Genomic DNA, 23,646 nt, shown 5'->3' on the forward strand with positions numbered 1-23,646 from the left:
ATGTTGGGGTGGTAAACAGCATCTGGCAGTTGCTGATAAATGTAACTCCTTTCTGATGATTCATGTGATGGCTTACATGGAAAGATGACCTATAAAGAGGAAAAAAGAAGTGGAAATCCTTTAGATGGGATCGAAGAAGGAAGATGAAAATAGCGACACTATCGGTTTCATAAAGCTCAGTTGTTAGTTCTAACATGTAACTCTTCCAGGGAGCTTATTCAGTTCTGTTTTACAGAAATGGGACAAGGAATTGCATACGCAATAATGACGAAAGACAAACCTGACCTTCTGTACGTTTCCTCGCCCACAACTCAAAGTCTTTCATCTTTTTCTAAATCTTCAATCCATCTTTTCCTGCAGGTTCTCTGTTTTCCTGAAATAAATGTGCCAGCTTCACAGTTGTTGCTCCCACTGCTACAATTATAGCCGCCCAGACAGAGACTATCAGGAATAGAGACCGGCAGACGTGCTGACATGTGCAGTAAAGTGGTCACTCTGGAGGTCTGCAGGGAGAAGAGTCAGGGTTTTTCCTTTGACCTTGACCTGTCCTACTTCTGCTGTTTAGCCACAACACCTGTTGATCAGAGACCTGAACATGCAGCTGGTTTTACTAAGAATGCAATAATGCTATTTCACAAGCATATAATGAAATCCAGACCATTCAGTGTTGCAACTTTTCCACGTTAAGAGGTCTGATGGTTGTGCAAACTGTACATGGGGACTCAGTCTATCCATAAAAAAGGTACGTTTTACTAAAAAACACAGAGAAGCAAGTTTCTAGGAATGCCTTCTTCCACTTGCTCAAGGTCCCTGGGGGGGTTAACTCATTTAACTGGTGAGGCACTGAAAAAGGTTAGTCTCTGTGGAGCCTTGTTGGCTAAAATGACCTGTTCTACAGCCCAGCTGCTGTTGTAGACATGTTGTATATGCTTATCTGGACAGTTGTTATTGTGAGATTAAAATTTAATACATATGTTTATGTATTCATTGTTAATAGGATGTCCTTATAGGTCCCTGATGAGCTCCAAAATGCTGCAATGTTGGAATACTGACCGATCGCAAAGAGATCATGTTTGTCCAGTAGTAGTGTCTCTTCACCAGCTGCCTGAAAATCAAAATAGAATTTGCAATTTGTGGTCTTACATACAAAACTCTTATTGACAAAACTCTGTATTTCAGAGACATCATAGTACATTACCCTGATCTATGAACCTGTTAAAGCACCAAGGGCAATAAGGGAGGCAGAATCCTCTTCAGTGAAATCGGTTTTCAATCTGTGTTCAGAAGATAGCTATTGGAGGTAATTTAAGATTAAAACTTTAGGCTTATCTTAGTTGACCCTGAATTCCCCCTTAGTCGTGCTGCTATAGATGTTCAGGCATCTGGATACCTGCGCTGAGCACCTTCCCTCTGCTCTGCTTTGCATTTATGTCTCACTACTGCACACTTTCATCTCTATGCTTTCTCTCTGATTGTACCTGATATTTACCATGCTGTGTTTACTACATTTAAGCCATTTAAATTTTGTTTTGCTAGTTTAGAAATATTTACAGTGGGGCAAAAAAGTATTTAGTCAGCCACCGATTGTGCAAGTTCCCCCACTTAAAATGATGACAGAGGTCAGTAATTTGCACCAGAGGTACACTTCAACTGTGAGAGACAGAATGTGAAAAAAAAAATCCATGAATTCACATGGTAGGATTTGTAAAGAATTTATTCGTAAATCAAGGTGGAAAATAAGTATTTGGTCACCTCAAACAAGGAAAATCTCAGGCTCTCACAGACCTGTAACGTCTTCTGTAAGAAGCTTTTCTGTCCCCCACTCGTTACCTGTATGAATGGCACCTGTTTGAACTCATCTGTATAAAAGACACCTGTCCACAGTCTCAAACAGTCAGACTCCAAACTCCGCCATGGCCAAGACCAAAGAGCTTTCGAAGGACACCAGGAAAAGTATTGTAGACCTGCACCAGACTGGGAAGAGTGAATCTACAATAGGCAAGCAGCTTGGTGTGAAAAAATCAACTGTGGGAGTAATCATCAGAAAATGGAAGACATACAAGACCACTGATAATCTCCCTCGATCTGGGGCTCCACGCAAGATCTCATCCCGTGGGGTCAAAATGATCATGAGAACGGTGAGCAAAGATCCCAGAACCACACGGGGGGACCTGGTGAATGACCTGCAGAGAGCTGGGACCAAAGTAACAAAGGTCACCATCAGTAACACACTACAACGGCAGGGAATCAAATCCCGCAGTGCCAGACGTGTTCCGCTGCTGAAGCCAGTGCATGTCCAGGCCCGTCTGAAGTTTGCCAGAGAGCACATGGATGATACAGCAGAGGATTGGGAGAATGTCATGTGGTCAGATGAAACCAAAGTAGAACTTTTTGGTATAAACTCAACTCGTCGTGTTTGGAGGAAGAAGAATACTGAGTTGCATCCCAAGAACACCATACCTACTGTGAAGCATGGGGGTGGAAACATCATGCTATGGGGCTGTTTTTCTGCCAAGGGGACAGGACGACTGATCCGTGTTAAGGACAGAATGAATGGGGCCATGTATCGTGAGATTTTGAGCCAAAACCTCCTTCCATCAGTGAGAACTTTGAAGATGAAACGAGGCTGGGTCTTCCAACATGACAATGATCCAAAACACACCGCCCGGGCAACAAAGGAGTGGCTCCGTAAGAAGCATTTGAAAGTCCTGGAGTGGCCTAGCCAGTCTCCAGACCTCAACCCCATAGAAAATCTGTGGCGGGAGTTGAAAGTCCGTGTTGCTCGGCGACAGCACCAAAACATCACTGCTCTCGAGAAGATCTGCATGGAGGAATGGGCCAAAATACCAGCTACTGTGTGTGCAAACCTGGTAAAGACCTATAGTAAACGTTTGACCTCTGTTATTGCCAACAAAGGTTATGTTACAAAGTATTGAGTTGTATTTTTGTTATTGACCAAATACTTATTTTCCACCCTGATTTACGAATAAATTCTTTACAAATCCTACCATGTGGATTCATGGATTTTTTTTTCACATTCTGTCTCTCACAGTTGAAGTGTACCTCTGGTGCAAATTACTGACCTCTGTCATCATTTTAGGTGGGGGAACTTGCACAATCGGTGGCTGACTAAATACTTTTTTGCCCCACTGTAAAAATATTATGCATGTAATATTTTTATTTCAATTTATACTTATTTGATTTTATTGTATTTATTTTGACTTCAGATGAGTTTTTCCTTATTAGGTAGTTATTATGTCATATGTACACATATGGCATTCTGCTTCTGCTTAACTTGTTATATTTTTGTTGTAAATATAACAATATGACAGCTGCCTAACTCTGGGAGATATAAAATATATCTTCTGCTGAGGCAGATAATTCACCTCTCTGATTTCTGCTTCATTGTTGTCACTGGGAGTTTGCTCAGTGAGGACCACTGAAGGTCTTTATATAATATGAGCAAAAGTCATGGTGCTACACATATAAAAGTGAATTAAATTAGAAGAGCATACAAATATCTCTTCAAATCAATTTAAATATAGCCGTGATGATGTAATGTCGTTGTTAATGAATAAGAAGTTGAAGGCTATGCATTTATCTGGCAATAATTACACTGAACCTGGACATTTATACACTTAGATATTTTATTATACTACTGGTCTGTTATATAGAAAAAGTATATATCAGTAAGATATCTTCTCTATCTATAGATATATCTTATCTATAGATATCAGTAAAGATATCTTCCATATCAGACTTTGATTAAACAAATAATATGATATAATAATAATATAATAAATAATAAACTGAGTTGGGAGACAAATTTTAAAATGACACAACATCTGCCAAATGGCGTAATTGGAGTTATGTTAAATGTCAAAGCTACTGCAACAGTGTAAACGTGTCATTACATCAGCAGACTGACTCAGAGTCTAGAGATGGCTTAACTTTAACAAGCGCACATAGCCTGTCCATCTCCATCGTGCATGCTTTTTGTCAGCCCCTGTGAATTATGACATATTACCTCCGCTGGAGCATTACTCACTCATTCAACAGAACCAGCTCTGCCCCACCCCTCCCCAGCTTGGTCCCCCCTCCTTCCTTCTCTCAGGGTTTATAACCCAGCAGCTCCAATAGTTGGCTAACTCAGAGGTGCTCTACATATAGTGAAGTAGGTGACTAAGTAAAGACAGAGCAGCTGGAGTGTGCAGGAGCAGGAAAACTTGCTGATAGAGGATTCTGATGTTTTCAGATATATGCGCTGCAACCCAACAAATCTTAAGAAAAAACATGCATAAGAACTCCATCATGCATGTGTTTTGGATCTGCCTGGTGCTGTGTACGGGTCCATCGTTGTGTATAAATGACATCGAGTATGAAAGAATCTATGAAGACAGCTATGACAATGAGATCCCCCTGGACCAGCAGGAGGGTGAGTTTTATTTCTTTCTCTTTTTTTTCTCTTTTCTGCTCCCTGCTTGTTTGAACAGATAGATATTGTGATGAATTTCTCTTCAGTTTTACTACGCTTTACTAAACCGAGCTAATTAAAATTTTTACTGTTTAATTAAATTTTTAATAACACACTGATTTAGATATGTCTAAAAGTCAGCAGTTGTGTTTATTAAATTTGGTCTAGAGTATTTCTTGGTCCAGTTTACTATAATGCACCATATTTAAATATTTGATGTTGTAAAGTATATTTTTACTCAGATGATACCATCTTTGGCTTTCACAGTTTTATCAGGTGAGCATCAGACTTAATGAAACAGACTTACCAATAACTGGAACACATACCTCATACCGTGAACACAGAGCACAGGCAATAAGCAACCTCTGTGATTTGAGTCCACGTAAAGAATGCAAACTGGTAGCCTCAAATACCTACAGAAGGTGGACATTTCACAGTTTAAGCCCCCTCTGATGTTTGTCAGGTCCCTTTTGCATCGGTTTTCTTCGAGCGTCCAATCTCAAAGACTTCGTTGCTGTACCCCTAAATTAATGAGGTCCCCTGATGTCATTTTGGGATTGTAGCACGTGTATTTTATGTGTTCTTCATGACCTTTACATCTGTGTTGAATAACTCCCCAAAGCCATTTTCATACTTCACAGTGTGTCCAAACTTAAACTGGCATCATATCTGTGAAATACATCCAACTCTAATTACTGCTGTATGTTTAGCAGAAGCTCAGTTTTAACACCTTCTTGCCTTCTTTCCGTGTACTCGTTTCACTGATAAAGTCCAGTCAAATTATGACAATAAAGTAAATCTCCTTTTTTGGGGTTATATATGGCATGTGTTAATTCTATGTAATGCTTAAATTGCCTTTTGGAATGAATAATCGATGCATCTATGTGGTTGTGTGCAGGTGAGTCTCCAACTGCAGCATGCCAAACAGATTTCTCCCGCTGGGATAAACTTTTTATCGCTCTAGAGGACTCCAACATGAGACAAAACATGCTGCTGGAATCTGTGGAGCAGTGCTGCGGGGGAACGGCGTCTCTTAAGACCCAACTGGAGAAGCTGACGAAGGGGATGTGTCAGCAGTGTGCACCCAGCTTGGAAGCAGCTTGCAGGGTACATGCAGAGCAGGCAAGTCTTAGGCTGCAAAAGAGTTTGGTGGATCTCAGGGATGAGGAGGAAGAGAGGGAAAGAAGATTAAATGCAACCTTGCGGATGCTCCTACATGGTAGGCACCAGGACGATGCTTGGCTGAAGAGGCTAGAAGAAATCATTTCATCTGCATCTGCTGACAGCAGCATGAGAGACCAGCCAACACCAACACCTGACGGTTTGGGAATGAAGCTCTTCACATCTGGCCTGAAGGAGCAGGAAGTGACCTCGCCGGTGAACATAGTCACCATGGAAAGTGCTCTGGCTGCCATAGCAACAGAGCTTCAGAGGATTCATAAGCAGCTGAACAAAGTGATAGAGCAGGTAGGCACGCTGGGAAAGGGCAGAGGAGACACATGAATTGCCCAAAGGAAAAATAAATAGTAAAAGCTTGACTGGAAAACTCCTATTGCAGATGATGATTTTGCACATGTTGTTTGTATTTCTACCGCTCTGCCTTTTTATAAAGCCTCTGTTACACATGAGATCGTTTTTGTCTGGTGACAATGAGTTTCAATGTACCATAAATGTCATGGGTTTGCTATAATGAATAAAAATTAACTAAACAACTGAGTCAGCCTCGTGGAAAGGTTTCCTCCCTCCTCCCACACAGTGTCACTTAATTTTAAACTGTGTATTTATGTTCACGTCCATGCCCACTCTTTCATTAGTCTAGGTTACTACATGTGCTTTATCTACAAGTGCCAAAGTTTGCACCACTTGCCTTGGTGTTTGTGTAGTTGTGGTGTGGTCTGCAAATCCCCAAACCCACAAGAAGGTGTGTCAGTGATTTGGGATTTTTATTTAATTCATAGCAGATCTCTCCCACTCATTAACTGCTTTAAAAGTGTCTGAATAGAAAGAGGCCACGACTTACGATGCTCGGAGTGTTTATGATTTGTGAAACCCTGCCAGAAGTATTACACTGCCACCAGTGCCTCCTACAGCTTCATACACACACGTGAATGCGTGCTCATTATTAAAAACCACAAAGACTGACTGTTGTTATGGCTAAAGGGAGTTTCTGTATACTTTACAGTGTCTGTGTATCCGTTTTTGGTCTTAAATCCTATTTTCATTCATTTTTTTAATGTACTTGCACTTCTGTTTGGATGTTTTGTTAAGATGAAAGAGGAAATTAGGCAAAAGGTACATCAGTGCAAATTAAAGTCATACTAACCAAATACGTTTTATTGTTAGCTAAATTTATATTTAATTTATAGTCGGTGTGGTTCAAAAGCACTCCTAGGTGATAACAGCAGCATTTAAATTTGTAGGTGATCATTGAGCTTGAAATCCACCATCCATCGATGGATCAGTAGTAGGGCAAAACTAACTTGTTTCACAGTCCTCTTAATATGATATTTGTATATAAAATCACAGTCAGTCAAGTAAAAATTAAAGCTAGCAAATAAATTTAGCAGAACATGAAGCACTTTGTTTTTCTATGGTATTTACTAGTGTAGAATTAAAAGGCAGAAGAAGAATGTAAACATACGTTAAGTTTGTCCTTTACACAGTGCTTACTCACACTAAAGCACTGAGCAAAGTGCAGCAACAGAGTATTTTAATGAGGCCAACACACTGACATCACAGAAACATTTCACTAGTGAAACACTCATGAATGTCTTCAGATGCCTACTCCCGTTCCCAAGTGTTTGTGGGCATGAAAGCTTCTTTTTAAATCTACAGCTGCCTCGAGAACTAAATGCAGGATTAGACTGTTTTTGGGGGGCGTGTCCTTGGATACAACTAACAAGATGGAGAGGAGTGTAGAAGTTATATCTCCTATCAATTCTTTTACACCTGTTTCACAGCGGTACCTGGCATACGCACAGAGACACGCTGGTCTGTTCAGTGTGGAGGCACCTGTTTTAATTAAAAGTCTCCATCTGTGCGATGTGTGATGGGGGAGTTTGGTGAATGGAAGTTATATCGAGAGAAAAAGAGCAACAAAGAGGAAAGCAGGAGGTTAATGATGAGGAAAATAGACGAGGAACGACACAGAAATGTAGTGATGGTGCTTATGTGTCATGCAGATCGTTATTAGACATAATAACCGTTCCCCAACACACGAAACAGTGTTTTTATCAGCCAGCTGGCCAGACACGCCACAATAACCAACCACCATCAGCCCTGCTTGCTACCCTGACATCCTCTCATTCTGCTGCTTCCCTTTCATCTCTGCTTTGTCATCGGCCATCACCCCTCCACCGCCCACCCACCCGCTCCTTATCTGTATGCCAATCCCATCATCTTCTCTCCCTCTGTCCCCATTTGTTTTCCTCTGATTGTGTGTCTTGCCCCTCTCCCGAGCCTCCAATCTTCCAGGGTTTTTTCTGTTCTTTTCTCTAAGTCTTGCTGGCAGCCAAGAGGCAAATAGATGGCAGCAGTCCTTGGCCGAATCTCAGTTGGCAGCAAAAAGTGACTGACATCACATTGATTGTTAAATGTACTCAGTACACACACACACGTGGGGTGGGGGGAAAAGAGGGTGATAGTGATTACAAGTGGCTACAGAAATGTGCTGTGTTCATCAGAGATTTTAATATCACATCACTTGGTCACTGTAACAGACAACACCATGTTGGCACTTTTCCAAAAGCAAAGAGGATGATACCAAAAAAAGCTTCAATAAACACTTAGAAGTCTCTCGTGTACACTGGAAACAATCTCATGAAGGAGCAAGTGAACGATAAGAGTGACAGTGCTGCAAGGTGAGAGGAGGTGTCTATTTGATGGGAGAGTCCAGAATCTCCTCATACTCCTCCCTCTGCTGACGCCCACCAACTCGAGAGGGGAGCAGCTTCATTGCTACCAGCCAACCGACACTCAGGATGACCATCACGCTCCCCACGACCTCTGGTGCAGTGGGAGCCAGTGGCAGTACAGCCAGATGCAGGAGCATGGCGATGGGTATCTCCAAGCTCTGAGAGGCGGAAACCAGAGCCGGGTGGAGTCGGGTGAGAGCGTGCGTCATTCCCAGGAAGGCTACGACCGAGCAGGCTGCGAGGCCCAAGACCAATAACCAGGCTTCAACACTCATTGGCCAGGACCAGCCCTCTTGTAGCAGGGCCAGAGAGGCTGGGGCAAGTAAGCAGCCTGTCCAGCTTACTGTGAACAAAGCAGTCCCAACTCCCACCCTCTCCTTCAGGGAACGATACCCAACCAACGCTAGTGCCATCCACAGCCCTGCAAGCGCTGAAAGAGACCATCCAAATGCACCCCTCCAGAACACAGCCGGATCAGTTGGCGAATCTGAATTGGTCTCATCTACTGCAGGAAGTAACACAAGCCCCAAGCCACACAGCCCTGCAGCTATGGTGATCCCATCAGCCAATCCCAGCCTCTCTTCTAAGAGCAGGAAGGCAAGGGTCGCTGATAGTGCTGTGGTCGCCAGACGCCAGGTTGTTGTAGCATTTCCAGGAGAGACGAATGTTAAGGAAGAGTAGGCGCAACAAAGGGAGAGGGAGTAGGCGATGCCGTAACAGAGTAGACGTAGTCGATAGCCCTCTGGCCCAAAAGGGTTCTCCCCCCTGTGCAGTGGTACAGCCAGAGACAGGAGCTGTACGATGGACCGAACCAAGAGTAGAAACAGGGGGCCGAGGCTGAAGCGTTCGGAGGCCACTCGAGTCAGAACAATCAAGCTGCCATGTGCCAGCGCCGCACCGAGCAGGCCCACCCAGGTGAGTCGAGATGCAGACACAGAAGCCTCACCGAAACTGGCTAGCTGTTCCCCAACCCCTTTCCCAGACCCCTTTGCTGCTTTGGCACTACCCTCACTCCCTTCTCCTCCCCCCACGGTTTGAAGTTTGTGGGCTGTATCTTTGTCGTTGTGTCTTGAGCCAAAAAGAGTCAGGGGCCACTTCCTGCTCTCTGTCAGTTGTTTCTTATCTGACGTCTCCTCCACGAATGAGCCAAAGTCCTCAAAAGACGGAGCATCGTCATAGCCATCATCCCCAGGTTGGGGAAAGTGTGTGTGTACTCCTGGCTGGGGGGCATAGGGTGTGTGGGTGGCATATTTGGCTGTAACAGTGTGAGGGTGGATCTTTACTCTCTTCTTAGAGCCACCCAAGAGGTGAGTGGACTCCATTTTGAAACTTTAGAGAAGACACCTGTAAGGAAAAACAAAATACTTTTAGCTCAGCACATAATATATAATTCACACGTGCACAAATCCTCTCTCCTCTTTCCCCTCTCACAACATCCCGCTGTGAGATTCTGCTTGATATCTCATATATCTTTAATATCCGAGATAATAATAGCAGTGACTCACATCTTCCCGTGTGCCTGCGTGTTTGGCAGGGAATGTACGTAAGCTCTACCCATGTGACCAATCATGACTTTATTGTTTTCTGTGTGGTGATACTTTGAATTATATAGAACAATTATGTCCTTGCAGCACTTCTACATCCTCATGGATAGCTCGACCTTCGTGGGGGCTCAGAGAGTGTTATGGCAATGACAGTTACATAAGCAAGTGCTTCCTGCCTCATTTGTCTTCAGTCTTTCTCTCTCTAATGACTTTTGCCTCATTCTGTCGCTTCCCATTGTCCTCCCTCACTCACTCTCGTTTGTCAATTTGTGAAAAATATTACGCTGGCATTTAAATAATGTTTGTTTATTTCCTTGTTCATAACATCATTTAACCACCCGCTTCGCCACCTTTTTATTTCTCCCTCTCTCTTTAACTCTCTCTCCAGGCTACACATATTTTTTTAGGGCTTTTTGGCATTTATTGTGTTAGGACAGTGGAGAGAAGACAGGACTGAGAAAAGAAAACAGGGGGCAGACATGCAGTAAATGCCCTCGGGGTGGATTTGAACCCAGGCCTGCCTGAGCGTTATGGTAAGCTCCACAGCCTCTTAAGTGTTGTGATTACTGTGGAACAATATTGCTATGCAAGTGCAAAAGCATAGAGAGCATATGGCTCAGTTATTTCCCAAGAGATATGAGGCAATTGTCCCCAAGTAAGTTTACAGTAGTAAAATGACTCTTTATTTTGGTGTATTTTATGAATAAAGCATCAGACAAGTATTACTAAGTATTACTGTACCCGCTCATTCAGCCTCAACCAGCTCATCTAACAAAAATGACTTGTGAGCACTGTTGACACAGACTGTAGGAGAATCACATTTCACAAATGACATTTTCCCTGCAAATTGCACATAAAATTGAAGTTGGCGCACGATTCACAGGTTTCTACAGCATCTGATTGCTTGAATGTGAAATATTATCAAAACTCTGATTTAAACAGTTGTTTGTTTTGTTATTTTTTATGGCAAAAAATAAGCAGTTTCTTTTAAAGAAATGAACTATATATGGACATATATATATATTATTATTTTTTCTTCATTATGTTAAATGTCATTTTATATCACTATATTACAATAATGATGTGTCGGAATGAAACAAAAAAGGCCATTTATTGATAAATTAACTTAAGATAATTGTGTTTGGTTTTTGGTTATTCTGGTAATTTCTCCCAAATCAAGCCGATTTTAACCCTCTGACTCTGGCACCAAACAGTCCTGCAGCAGATGACATAATTCACCAGGAGATGTCAAGAGGAAAACTACCATCGGGTAAACCACATGACAAAAGAACATCTCTTCAGACCAACACAAACTACATTTCTGCATGACAAACGTCCTGAGCTCAGACTATAAAAAACAGCATTTCACTATTATTATAATTTCCTACTAGCAGACGGACTCAAAGCCAGTCGTTTTGGCAGCTCGCTGTTGTTTCTCTCATCATCAGTGATGCAGTCATTTCAATTTGGTAGTAGCAGGGGGAATTTGTTAATTTGTGGTTATGTGCCCTTCGTGCACTCTCTCTTCATGTATACAGATTATTCCACAGCACCTAACATGAATTGGTGTGTTTTAAAAACAGCTGGGGGGTTAAGTAAGGGCTGTTTTTTTTAGCTGTTTGCATCTCTCTGGTTAATAGCAATTGCCCATAAATAATTGAATATAAAGTGCTTTGCATATACCTTTTTTTTAAAGATGATCTTTGGAGCTTGTATAACATAAGTAAACTATACTTTAGACAAGTCCCAGGAATATGGCGAGAATATAGACTGAAATGAATGATTTCATGATTTCCCTATGTACTTCACAGTTTGCTGAATCAGGCAAAAAGCCACATATGTAAAGTTGTTCTGCTGATATTTTAGAAGCTCTCTTATCATGTATGCTAACTGAAGGTTATCGGTAACCTGATCAGCTCCTCTGTGAAAACACAAAGAGCAAAAAGAGATCCGGATATATTCCTGTCTGCCTTTTCTCTTTTCAGTCAGTTAAATATACTCTGCTGGATGATGCAGCCAGCCACTGCAATGCTGCTGCTGCTCCTGCTGCTGCTACTCCCAAAACCTTGTTTTACACCTTACACAACCATTAAAGTGGTTCGCTGAAAGACCTGCAAAATCTGAGAAAGGAAGCAATTAAGCTTGCATTTCCAGAGAGAGAGAGAGAGCCCTTCTGATTCAGTCTGACGGAAAAGATAAATCGTGCACAGTCCTCTCTGTGCATCTTGTGTATTTCATTTGACATCATCATCTTCTAAGGGCTTAAAATCAATAGTATCTTTGAAACTGACTATTTATAGAACAATCACTTAATGGATGGCACTCTTATACTGTAACTAAACAGACTGGAAAGCATATGCAGCTGTCAAAGGTAATACAGTTAAAGTATGACTGATAGGCTGCTTAATATTATAGAGGAGGGAATAAATGGCTTTGTGTTATTTTCTTAAGGGTTCATGAATGCTGGACTCTCTGTAACCTATGCTTTTCTCAAGGTTAGGCTCATCGATGATGCGCCCCTGTGACGCCAGAAGGTTGAAAAAAAAAAAAAAAACACGGGCGCGCACACACTCACACACACGTACACAGAGTCATAGCGAAAAGCAGAGGGTTTGTGCTACCGCATTTAAAGCCACTTAACCAATTCCTTTCACACTATGAAACACTATGTCCCTGCTTGTTCCGACATCATAAGCTGCTGTCAGCAGCTCCAGGGACGACTGCTCGATTCTTGGACCTGACGCAAGGAGATATTTTGGCCTACATGCATCAAAAATCTCAGTCTACCTTACAATGACAGCCCGACCAGTGACCCACGGCCAATTCTTGAATGGGGAGAAGCGCGCGCTCGCTTACACACTCTGCGTGCGCTCGAGGATTGGCACAACACAACCGAATCGATGTCGACTTCCCAATTAGCGGTTTACTCTATTCCCGGTAATAATGGGCTATAATTAGTAACCACCAGGTGGGTTATGCGTATTTTAAAGCTTTAGAAACACCTCGACTCACCTGCTTTCCCTCAAACCAGCTGACCACCAGGTTGAACTTCACTCTCGGGCAATCTCAGTCATTTACTGAGCACCTCCAACACTCCATCACCTCGTCTTGGCCATTTGTTCATCTGTTTCTTCCTCCCTCACCTCTCCTCTTCTTTCCCTTGGAGCAAACGGAATTTTCCGCAAGGGCACCTGCGGTCCCTTCACCTCACTCTGCAAGCGGAAAACGCGTGTTTTATAACAACCTGCTGCCCTCCATCACTCTCTACACTGATACAGATGCTCCTCCTCGGCTTGTTCAAAGAGAGAGCGAGGGAGAGAGAGAAAGGTCTAATCATAACGTCTGAGCATGCGTGACATTCACCGCACATCTGATCAATCTGTTACCCGTGAGAGATAGAGACTGGCAGGAAAATAATTTCATCGAGCACAATTATTATAAAGTTACGATTATGCTAATGATCGATTAATCGATTATTCAAGGCTATTTACATTGTAAGGTGAAGACCCTTCAATAATACAGAGAAATTATCATCAGCTTCACCCATCTTTTCTGGCTGGATGAGAGTTATTCCCCGGAGCTCCATTAAAGCCTTCACAGACAAGCCTAGACTTTTAGCATATTAATGGATTTTGGAATAGTATGTCAACATTTATAGATGGGTGTCTGACCACATTTTTAAGGTCTTGTCACGCATTTTAAAATTTAAAGTAATGATGATGGTAATGAAGAAAAAAAGATTAAAGAAGGTCAGCACAGTTTTCCTCCCCGCCTTTTTAATTCAAACGTTGCACAACCTCGCACATTTTCATCTTTCTGCAACCTGACAGTAATTGCTTTGACATTTTGCTGCAGAAACACTTGTGTGCTCTGTTTTCTTTTGAGCTATATTAACCTTTAGCAAATGTAGCTGATGTTGTATTGGATCTTCGTATTGTTTAAGAAAAAAAGCCTCCAGCTGCTGTTTCGTTACACGCAAGGAGGATCCACTGGGACTCTAGGGTCAATATTAAGGTCAAATACACTGTGTACCCTATATCTCCATGTTCACTAATTGACTCAAATTTTTAGATTATGGACATGACGCAGCCCAAAATTGGTCTCTTTTCTACTTGCCTCATTTTGTTCCTTTACTTTGTGATGAGGATGTGTGCGAAGACTTAAACACTAGTCTGTATGGTGCTATTGGATAGCTGCAAAAATCTGTTAAACTGTGATGCAGATTATTCTCTACTATTCACTGTTGCTGTAATTAGTCCTTTATTGCAAAGCTGCGATAGACGTTACCTTCTATTTGGATGCTTTTCAACCACTTGACGAGTAACAAGAAAGCAAAAACAATGCCGTGAAGCTAAACGCTTCAGAGTTAATGATAGCAGATTCAATGTAGTTTGTTGCCACCAGCAACAGTAACCATATTACACAAATCATTTGATCCACAGTTATTTATATTCATGTGATTACTTTTAGTTTTATTTATGCATAACTGCAGACTCAAGGACAGTTTTTGTTGCGATTCACTGAGTGTGTCATGTATTTGATTGCACTGAAAGTTAAGGTTCAGTTTCTCAGACGTGGATTTAATGTAAAAAGAAATTTCACTGGACCTAGTCATTATATTTGTCTTTTAGTTTAGCACTAGGTTTAGCCAATGTCTTGGAAACTGGCTGTAAGAGCTTTGATTTCTTTCTCCTCAAAGAATGTTTTTGTTTTTAATTTAATGCACCCGCCCATGTGAAAAGCCAATTACCAGCGCAATATTTTGCCATGTAATAATTCATTTTTAAACATCATGTCTAGCTGGAACAAGCTGGACCGCACACAAAATTTTAGCTTGGTCTCACTGGCCCTGCTCACATTAAAAGTCATAAACAGCTCCATGAAAATCTAATCATTCAGACTGCAAATTTGTAATGTTTATTCATTAAAAAAAAAACAAAAATTATGCCCAGATAGCTCATTAAAATGAAAATAACAAAGCCAAATTGAGCCGTGGTTCTAAAAGTTAATTTTCTTTTACTGTTTTTTAAATTTTGAAATGTCTCTGTAACTGTTTTTATAGTGACCTCTTTTCTACTTTCTTTCTTTCTTTGACCCTCTCTTTCTCCTCACTCCTCTATGCATCTGGTTTAGGCTGTTTCACTGAGGATGAGGAGGACTATCTAGTGTTTCCATGGTTACAGTGAATAAGAGTGGATCGGACGCAGCTATTTGGGGCACTGTTTGAATCCAAAGGACTGCAGGTTTTGGGAAAAGGTTCATGATATCCAAAGACCTGCCCTCCAGGGAGGAGTTGGTGTGATGAGATGAGAATATGCTAAGAGAAGAAGAGCTGAGCTGACAGCAGGGAGAGCATAATGGGTGAGGGGTAGCTGGGTTTGGTGGGAGCAGTGAAGCAGAGAGAAAAATTTGGGGATGATAGAAGGATGGAAAGTACAGGAAAGGATATGGATATATATATATATATATTGGTTGTACCAGCAGGTTGTACCTGCTGCGGAGACTCAGGTCGTTTGGGGTGGAGGGCCCACTCCTGAAGACCTTCTATGACTCTGTGGTGGCTTCTGCTATCTTTTATGGTGTGGTCTGCTGGGGCGGCAGCATCTCTGCTGGGGACAGGAAGAGACTGAACAGGGTGATCCGAAGGGCCAGCTCTGTTCTAGGATGCCCTCTGGACCCAGTGGAGGTGGTGAGTGACAGGAGAATGGCGGCTAAGCTGTCATCCCTGTTGGACAACGTCTCCCACCCCATGCAGCAGACTGTGACAGCACTGAGCAGCTCCTTCAGTGGGAGACTGCGGCACCCACGGTGTGGGACGGAGAGATTTCGCAGGTCTTTCCTCCCCACTGCTGTCAGACTCCACAACAAAGACTTTAACTGAACAAACACACACATCCACACATGTGCAATAACACTAAGTGCAATAATCTTTTCTGGCATCGTTGTATTTTTACTCAGTTGTATATAGCATTCGTATTCTATTTTTATCTTATTGTATATTTTTATTCTATTTTATTCTACTGTATATAGTATATTATTTTATTCTATTCTGTACAGTTGTGTACTGTATTTATTCTTATTGTATTCTAATTTTTGCGTCATAACTTTTGCACTGTCCACTTCCTGCTGTGACAAAACAAATTTCCCACGTGTGGGACTAATAAAGGTTATCTTATCTTATCTTATCTTATATATATATATATATATATATATATATATATATATATATATATATATATATATATATATATATATATATATATATATATATATAAACACCCAGCACGCCCCTGCGGGCGGTTTATCCTTCAAGCTCGGGTCCTCTACCAGAGGCCTGGGAGCTTGAGGGTCCTGCGCAGTATCTTAGCTGTTCCCAGGACTGCGCTCTTCTGGACAGAGATCTCCGATGTTATTCCCGGGATCTGCTGGAGCCACTCGCCTAGCTTGGGAGTCACCGCACCTAGTGCTCCGATTACCACGGGGACCACCGTTACCTTCACCCTCCACATCCTCTCGAGCTCTTCTCTGAGCCCTTGGTATTTCTCCAGCTTCTCGTGTTCCTTCTTCCTGATATTGCTGTCATTCGGAACCGCTACATCGATCACTACGGCCGTCTTCTTCTGTTTGTCTACCACCACTATGTCCGGTTGGTTAGCCACCACCATTTTGTCCGTCTGTATCTGGAAGTCCCACAGGATCTTAGCTCGGTCATTCTCCACCACCCTTGGGGGCATCTCCCATTTTGACCTCGGGACTTCCAGGTTATACTCGGCACAGATGTTCCTGTACACTATGCCGGCCACTTGGTTATGGCGTTCCATGTATGCCTTGCCTGCTAGCATCTTGCACCCTGCTGTTATGTGCTGGATTGTCTCTGGGGCATCTTTACACAGCCTGCACCTGGGGTCTTGCCTGGTGTGATAGACCCCAGCCTCTATGGATCTTGTGCTCAGAGCTTGTTCTTGTGCTGCCATGATTAGTGCCTCTGTGCTGTCTTTCAGTCCAGCTTTGTCCAGCCACTGGTAGGATTTCTGGATATCAGCCACCTCCTCTATCTGCCGGTGGTACATACCGTGCAGGGGCCTGTCCTTCCATGATGGTTCCTCGTCTCCCTCCTCTTTCTTGGGTTTCTGCTGCCTATATATATATATATATATATATATATATATATATATATATATATATATATATATATATATATATATATATATATATATTAGAATTGATACACATGTGAGAGGCAGATTCAAGGAGCTCTGCACTGTCTGTCTCTCTTGCTCCATCTCTGGACAAGAAAAAATTAATTATAGAGTACAGGGAAGGAGTGGCAGCAGAGGACGGAAAGCTCACTTTGAGTGCACTAAACTTGGGTTTTGCATTCTGGAAGCAGTCTGTCTGCTGCTTCCTTCTATGTATTTTCCTGTGAGAGTGTCTTTTTTCTCAGTCTCCCTTTTGAACACATATTCTCTCCCTCTGCTTCTTTATTAAGCTCATACGCACTCTCACACACACATTTGCACATTATGCCACATGTCTGCCAATTTCACAGTTTGATTCTCAGTCAGTTATTCTCCTTGGTTATTCCACAGACATTACAGTTCCACTTTGTAACAGTTTAATCCACAACTCGCATCCACAGTAAACAAACAAAAAATACTTCAGCATTAATCCTTCTTCCTCTTTCTCTGTAGACTAGGGCTCTTTTTTTTAGCCTTGGCTGTTAATCGGCATGTCATTATTCAAAGCTAGGTTTCTTCGATGTTTGACAGCTTCGTATTAAACCCCGGGCTAATAAGTGAAGCACATCACCAGACAGGACACATTCACCAGCAGACCCCTGGTGTAGAGAGGACAAATGGGGTAATTAAAAAGAAAAATGGGAAAAAATCTTCAACTGAGATTCAGATGGAGATAAGATGCAAGAAACTGGGAGCCTGGGCTGTTGGTGTATGACACACAGGCTGCAGCAAAAAACCTTGGCTGTGTCCACTACCATCTGTGTGTGTGTTCCAGCGACGGAGGTGGATGTGACGGACGATGACAGCCTGATTCACAAGCGCTGTTGTGATAGACTCAAATGTTTGCTTTTTCTACTCAGCAAATATAGCACTCAGCCTCTCATACATTTTGCATTACCACAGTGGCGATAGAAAGAAAAGAGTAAGGGAGGGTGGGGATGACATGAACATGATGAGATAAGGGGCAAAGGATGAGAGGCGTTTGGAGAGTCTGGAAATGGATGTCAGAGAGGCAGTGAGTTAAATAAAATAGCTTCAGGAGTGAGAACGCTACAAGCAAGGTCAGAGGAAATTAAAAATAGGACAGGCGTACAGGCAAAGAACAGCCATATAAAGCTTTTCTGTTAGTCAGCCGCCCTAGAGATGAGATGAGACAGAGCTAAGAGTAAAAAAATGTCTTTGCATAACTCAATACGTCAAATGATTACGTCTCGGTCTAAAAAACATTCACCCTTGAAGCGCTCGGATTTCCAAACAGATAGAGATGCTTGTCACTGCTATTGGATACTGGTGTCATAACCTGAGATTACCTTGACAGTCTAAAAGGGTTTTCTCAACCGATGCTGCACCACACAGCCTCTGTTTCCATGGTTACAGCCCCAGAAAAAGTTTATAGATTATGACGGATGCTGTTGTCGGGTGTGTTATGAGTGTGCATCCATGTCGTGTGCGCGTATAGATACTAGTTACCAGACGTCCATTGGTTATGTAACACAACACTGCGCCATGCATACAAAGGTTTTTCTCAATGACACAGCTTAAATATGGCAAAGATTTGAACTGGAATAACCCTGGCAAACGTCTGCACAATATGTTGAGATTTCTAATGTTGAGGATTTGGGCGGCCCAGAGGAGGAAAAAAAACTTGAAAAGCCAACGAAAAGAAATGCAATACGGTGCAACACCCTTCTCATACAGATATAATGTGAGTTTTTTCTGAAAAAAAAGAAAAGGCTTAATACTCAGGGCAAATCAGCCAGACAGTATCTCATTTGTGGTGTTATAGTGTGTTTATATGTGTGTGCTTGCTGCCTGGCCTAAGATAATGCAGGAAAAAAACATAAGTAAGACATTGAATATCAAATAATTAGATTTTGAATGTGGAAGACTGTCATTCATCACTTCCTGTGTTCATTCACATTGAGCCAGTGCTGAGAAAAATAAGCAGGTCAAAAGGCAATGATGGTCCTGAAACCTCCTAAAATTAAACACACATCAGTTGAAACAATTGTACTGATCATATGTAGATTATATGCAAACTCAAAATAAACAACACAGTGAGAACATAAATTTGTTTTCTTTGTGGGCATCCACTGAAAATCTGAAGTTAGCAAAAATATGACATAGTATGCTGCTTCGCATCTCAGAAGCAACTGAAGGAAATCTGGATAATGACTGCCCCTGATCTGAGAGTCTGAGCCTTTGTAAGCAAAGAGTCATACACAGCAATAGTGAATATTGTACTTGTGACCTTTGATTGGTGTTTAATGCATGCTTGGGGTTATTAGATATACTTTCTTGCATTTTTTTCTCAAAATATGTGCACATATTTCAACATCTACACATTTATGAGTTTTATTTTGAAAAATCTGAAAAGCAATAGTTTGATTATTTGCATTGGCCTTTATCTTTGTACTCATTGTACCCCAGAGCAGCTTTATGATTGCATTGGCCTTTATCGTTGTACACACTGCACCCATGAAATTCCTCAAATTAAGAATAATAACAATAACTATGATGGGATGTTTGTGTGGGTGTACTTGTGTTCTTTATCTGTCTTTAGGAGCAAAGTTTTGGAGTGGAGAGTTTTTGGAAAAATAAACATCTTTTAGCTTCTTCCTTAGTTTTCACACTCCTTCAGTTGTTAGAATTAGCTTCTATCCATCCATGGATTGCACAAAAGATGGCATATACCCTGGAGAGGTTGCCAGTCTATCATAAGGCTAACAATAGCTTTATAAAGGCTGGTGTTTGTTTATCCTGATGCACACGAGTGTTCAAAGGTATTCTGTCTCATCTTTCCCAACCATACCTAATTTGTGTATTCATTCCTATCATAAAAAGTAATGTAAAAACAATCAGTGACAGGTCTATCAAAAACCATAAAGCCTGTGATGAAAACAGACATAATTCATTAAAAAAAACAAATACGTGAATAAGCAAGACTGAAAAAACAGTGAGCTTGATTTAGAGAGAACAAGGTAGATGCAGTTATTTTGCCTGAAAGCAGTTAAGTGAAAGATTAAAGTCATGCGCCTTACCATCACCATTTTCATTTGGGTCAGCCTATAACTGATTTAGGTTATTTTTTAAATAAATACACAAAAGAAAAATGGTATTAAATTTATGTGTGGTTACATGAAAATGGAACTGATTTAAATTTGGAAGCCTAGAATGAAAAAATATATAAATGCATTAAAACATAGAGCGAATACGAGATATAAATGTAGCATGCTGTTGCACAAAATCTACAGAACGCTCTTTTTTTAGTCTGTTTGTTGAGTTTGGTGAGCCACATATGCAGAGCTTTCTTGCATTACCTGCTGGCCAGGGTTAGATTGTAGGCCTCTGATGATAAGAAGCTCCATAAAGTGCTGCAGTAATTCTGAAACAAAAGACACCCTTCCCAATGCATCCCAAGTGTTGTTAAGGTCTGAAAGAAAAACTGAGGCCTTTTGGGTTGGTTAAGGTTAGGGAATGTATTATGTCAGTGAATGAGCCACACAATCATGAGTGTGTGTATGTGTTTGTATGTGTGTGTCAAATAGCCCTGAGGGGAGGATCTTGCTACAGCTTTTATGGGCAAGATGTGGCGTTGCTATGGCAAACAGTGCATCCGTCAAATGAATAACCAGTTGGTCTGTTTGTGCGTGTGCTCTTGCCTCTATCTGTGCATTTGCAGACGCATCACTGCCCTATCTTAAAAGATGTAATAAAGGTTAAGCAGCCTTTCTTTTTGATTTATGCACTCACTCTCTAACTCTCACACACATGCAGTATGCACTGCTGGTGTTTGATATCCACTTAAAGACACTGATGTGGGAATAATATAATTAAATTTCTTTTTCTGTCTGTGTCTCTATCACCCTCCCTTTCTGGCAATATCACGCCATGTTGAGCTGGAGTGAGTAATGTGAGTACATCCAGACTGTAATTGGGTTTATGCACATCCAATTTCAGCCCAAGGACCTGCTGTAGGAGTTCGGCCATGTGCACATGCACACTCTTATTTTTGTCACTCTCCATCTAGGATGTGAGTCTGAAAAGCATAAAAAAAAATCTACAAGCCAAAGGTCATTAATGTAGAAGATTTATGCATGTGTGGCCTTGTCACACTTTGTCAACTTTAGAAACTAAGAAGTATCGTAGTCCCTTATCTATAGAGAATACACCCTAGAGTTTATCAGACTGCTTGTCAGCCAAAAAAAAGGATAGAAAAAAGGCTACTCTGGGCTCTGAAGAAAAAATGCCTGTCACTCACTTTTACTTAGGTGTACTGAATAACTCATATTTATTAAAAATAATTATAAGGAAGAAAGGAACTACATAAGGGTTTTGTGATGTAGCCTATTTGAACACAGAAAGGTGTAATGTATAGCTGTAATATTCCAGATGACAACCAGTAAGTGCTTGTAGTTTGTAGAATTTTAAATGGCTTCTTATATGCAATTCTCGCCAGACAAGCCCTTCAAAGTAGTAACTCAACTGGGAAAGAAGCGGGGAGTCTCGCTGCTCCTGTGCGCGTCCCCGTCAGCGATGTGTTGGCGGGGTCCCTCCCTTCTCCCCGCTCGCCCCCGGAGGCTCGTGTCCGCCGCAGCTCGGTGTGTCCGCCAGGGGGCAGCTGTGTCTCGGTCTGAGGCTGCGCCGCTCCCGCTGCATCACAGAGAGGAAAATACCACCAGATGGCGGTTTAGGATTGCTGCTCTTCTCTCAAGGCGCGGTTCCGCTCGCTCGGCCAACTTTCAATATTAAAATACGCACGATATTAAAACGAAAATCGATTTTTTAGTTCGGAAGGTGATAATCGATTTGGCGATGGTCGTTAAAGGTGAGTGTCTTGTGTTTTTGTCGTGTTTTGTGCGGTGGGAAGTGAGACGGAACACAGATTAAAGATGGTGGACACAGACAGGGAACACTGGTTGGTTGGGGGATGGGCGCTAGCGGCTAACGGAGGTGAATGTGCTTTCTCTCTCTTCCTCACTTACATTGTAGCCTAGCGGAGCCGTTAGCTTGCGAGCTAGCCCCAAAAATTTTCGGCAAGACAACTTGATGGAAGGGCAAGTGTGTGCCGCAGCACCGGCCTGTTTTGCCACCGATTTCCACCCGGCGGAGGAGTTTGGCTTGTCAACAAATAAAGAGCCATGCGGTGTGACGTGTTTTCATGGTCTTTGCAAGGCAGGATTCAGAGCATCACCTTCTCTCATTTGCAGAGCCGTATTATGATTGTACAGTATTGCCCTCCTGCCGTGCTCTGCTTTCTTTGCTTTGGTTTGTCACCAGCTCAAACGCTACTTGCCACGTTGTTGTTGACATTGTTGTTATCAACCAATTGGCAGTTTTTCCTTTTGCATACGCACAAGATACACAACGTGAGATATCCCAGTTTCTACTTTTTTCTTTTTCTTTCCCACCCCCTTGTGTCAACATCAGTATGCCTTCAAGTTCCTGGGAGTCGTGGTGACTTTCCAAGCAGCAAAATAAACATGTTGCTTTATTAGTCAGTGACAGCACATGCATGCTTTTCAGTGCAAACATGCAGGACGGACTCCTGCATGTTTTACATAATTATTATGGCGCTTCTTCCCCCCTTTCCTGCCCCCTTCTGTGCGGGAAGCAGGCAACATTGAGCGGGGAAACATGAGTCACATAAGGGGGATGGGCTCCATCAGCTACCCCTACAGGTTTAAACAGGCTTCGGTCCTAGCTTCCCTCCAACACTGACCCCTGTGCAGCTCACCCAGTGCAGTCTAGTTAGGCGATCGGTTATAGTGGGTCAGAGTGCCTGCTGGCAGTTTGCATGAATCTCAGATTGTTGCATAACTGCTTTGTTTACAGTCAACCATGTGATTTCTCATGCAGGCTGTGTTGGTTTGCTATCTGCAGCCTGCTTGCCTTCCATTATCACACTGCAGAAATATACACTACGAACAAATAAAACATGATGGGACCTGGAAAGGGTTTTAGCTGTTAGGCTCTTGACTCATTTTTCACAATAAACCAGTGTAACAAGTATATCATGGTCTGTTGTCATCTGCAGATGTTAGGCTAGTTTTATTTATTTGTCTAAAATCCAAGCACATTCTGGGTAGACATTTTAATAGCAAAACTCCATAATATTGTCTATATATGTGTATTTCATAAAATTGTCATGCATATCGTGCTGTATAGTTATAATAATCAGTCGCTAAAATATCTTATAAATCTTTTTTTTAGGACTAACCAACAAGTGAGTACCTGGGAGATTGTGTATATCATAGCATTAATGCAAAAATATTTCTGTAAGTGCTTCTTCCATTGATTTGAATCATTGTTAATCTACTATGTTTGGAGAGTTAGCCTTCAAGCAGTCTTACAAATATTATTAGATTGATATTAAACTAGATTTTTATTTGTGGCGGTGGGTGTTCTTTATCATTTTCATGCTGCCACCAGACAAGTGGAATAGGGAAACTACCACTTCTGTAAAAATGTATTTA

At 41.8% G+C, this 23,646-nt stretch overlaps 2 protein-coding genes across 4 annotated transcripts in view; one reads left to right on the top strand and one right to left on the bottom strand.

Annotated features, from left to right (window-relative positions):
• Positions 1–8,154: 8,154 nt before the first annotated feature.
• On the bottom strand, positions 8,155–16,112 carry slc35g2a (solute carrier family 35 member G2a). 3 transcript variants are annotated; one of them, XM_080870262.1, is made up of 3 exons: positions 15,424–16,112; positions 12,945–13,144; positions 8,155–9,732 (listed from the first exon to the last, which is right to left on the bottom strand). In XM_080870262.1, exon 3 carries the CDS (start codon positions 9,708–9,710, stop codon positions 8,349–8,351), a length of 1,362 nt encoding a protein of 453 aa, XP_080726388.1. In that variant the 5' UTR covers positions 9,711–9,732; positions 12,945–13,144; positions 15,424–16,112; the 3' UTR covers positions 8,155–8,348. The 3 variants fall into 3 exon arrangements, with proteins under 3 accessions (XP_080726388.1, XP_080726389.1, XP_080726387.1); XM_080870263.1 differs by lacking the exon at positions 12,945–13,144; XM_080870261.1 differs by lacking the exon at positions 15,424–16,112 and having other exon boundaries at positions 12,945–13,180.
• A 5,703-nt stretch (positions 16,113–21,815) lies between these two features.
• stag1a (STAG1 cohesin complex component a) overlaps positions 21,816–23,646 on the top strand; it is a 37,813-nt gene continuing 35,982 nt past the window's right edge. The window contains exon 1 of the mRNA XM_080871848.1: positions 21,816–21,998. The gene's annotated coding sequence lies outside the window, so the exon portion shown is untranslated. The remainder of the gene's footprint in view (positions 21,999–23,646) is intronic.

This window comes from Rhamphochromis sp. 'chilingali' (assembly GCF_963969265.1).
Source record: "Rhamphochromis sp. 'chilingali' genome assembly, chromosome: 21".
In the NCBI taxonomy this organism is placed as follows: domain Eukaryota; kingdom Metazoa; phylum Chordata; class Actinopteri; order Cichliformes; family Cichlidae; genus Rhamphochromis; species Rhamphochromis sp. 'chilingali'.

Excerpts from the sequence above, each read along its gene's own strand:
- slc35g2a (XM_080870263.1), bottom strand. The coding sequence starts at position 9,710 with ATGGAGTCCACTCACCTCTTGGGTGGCTCTAAGAAGAGAGTAAAGATC.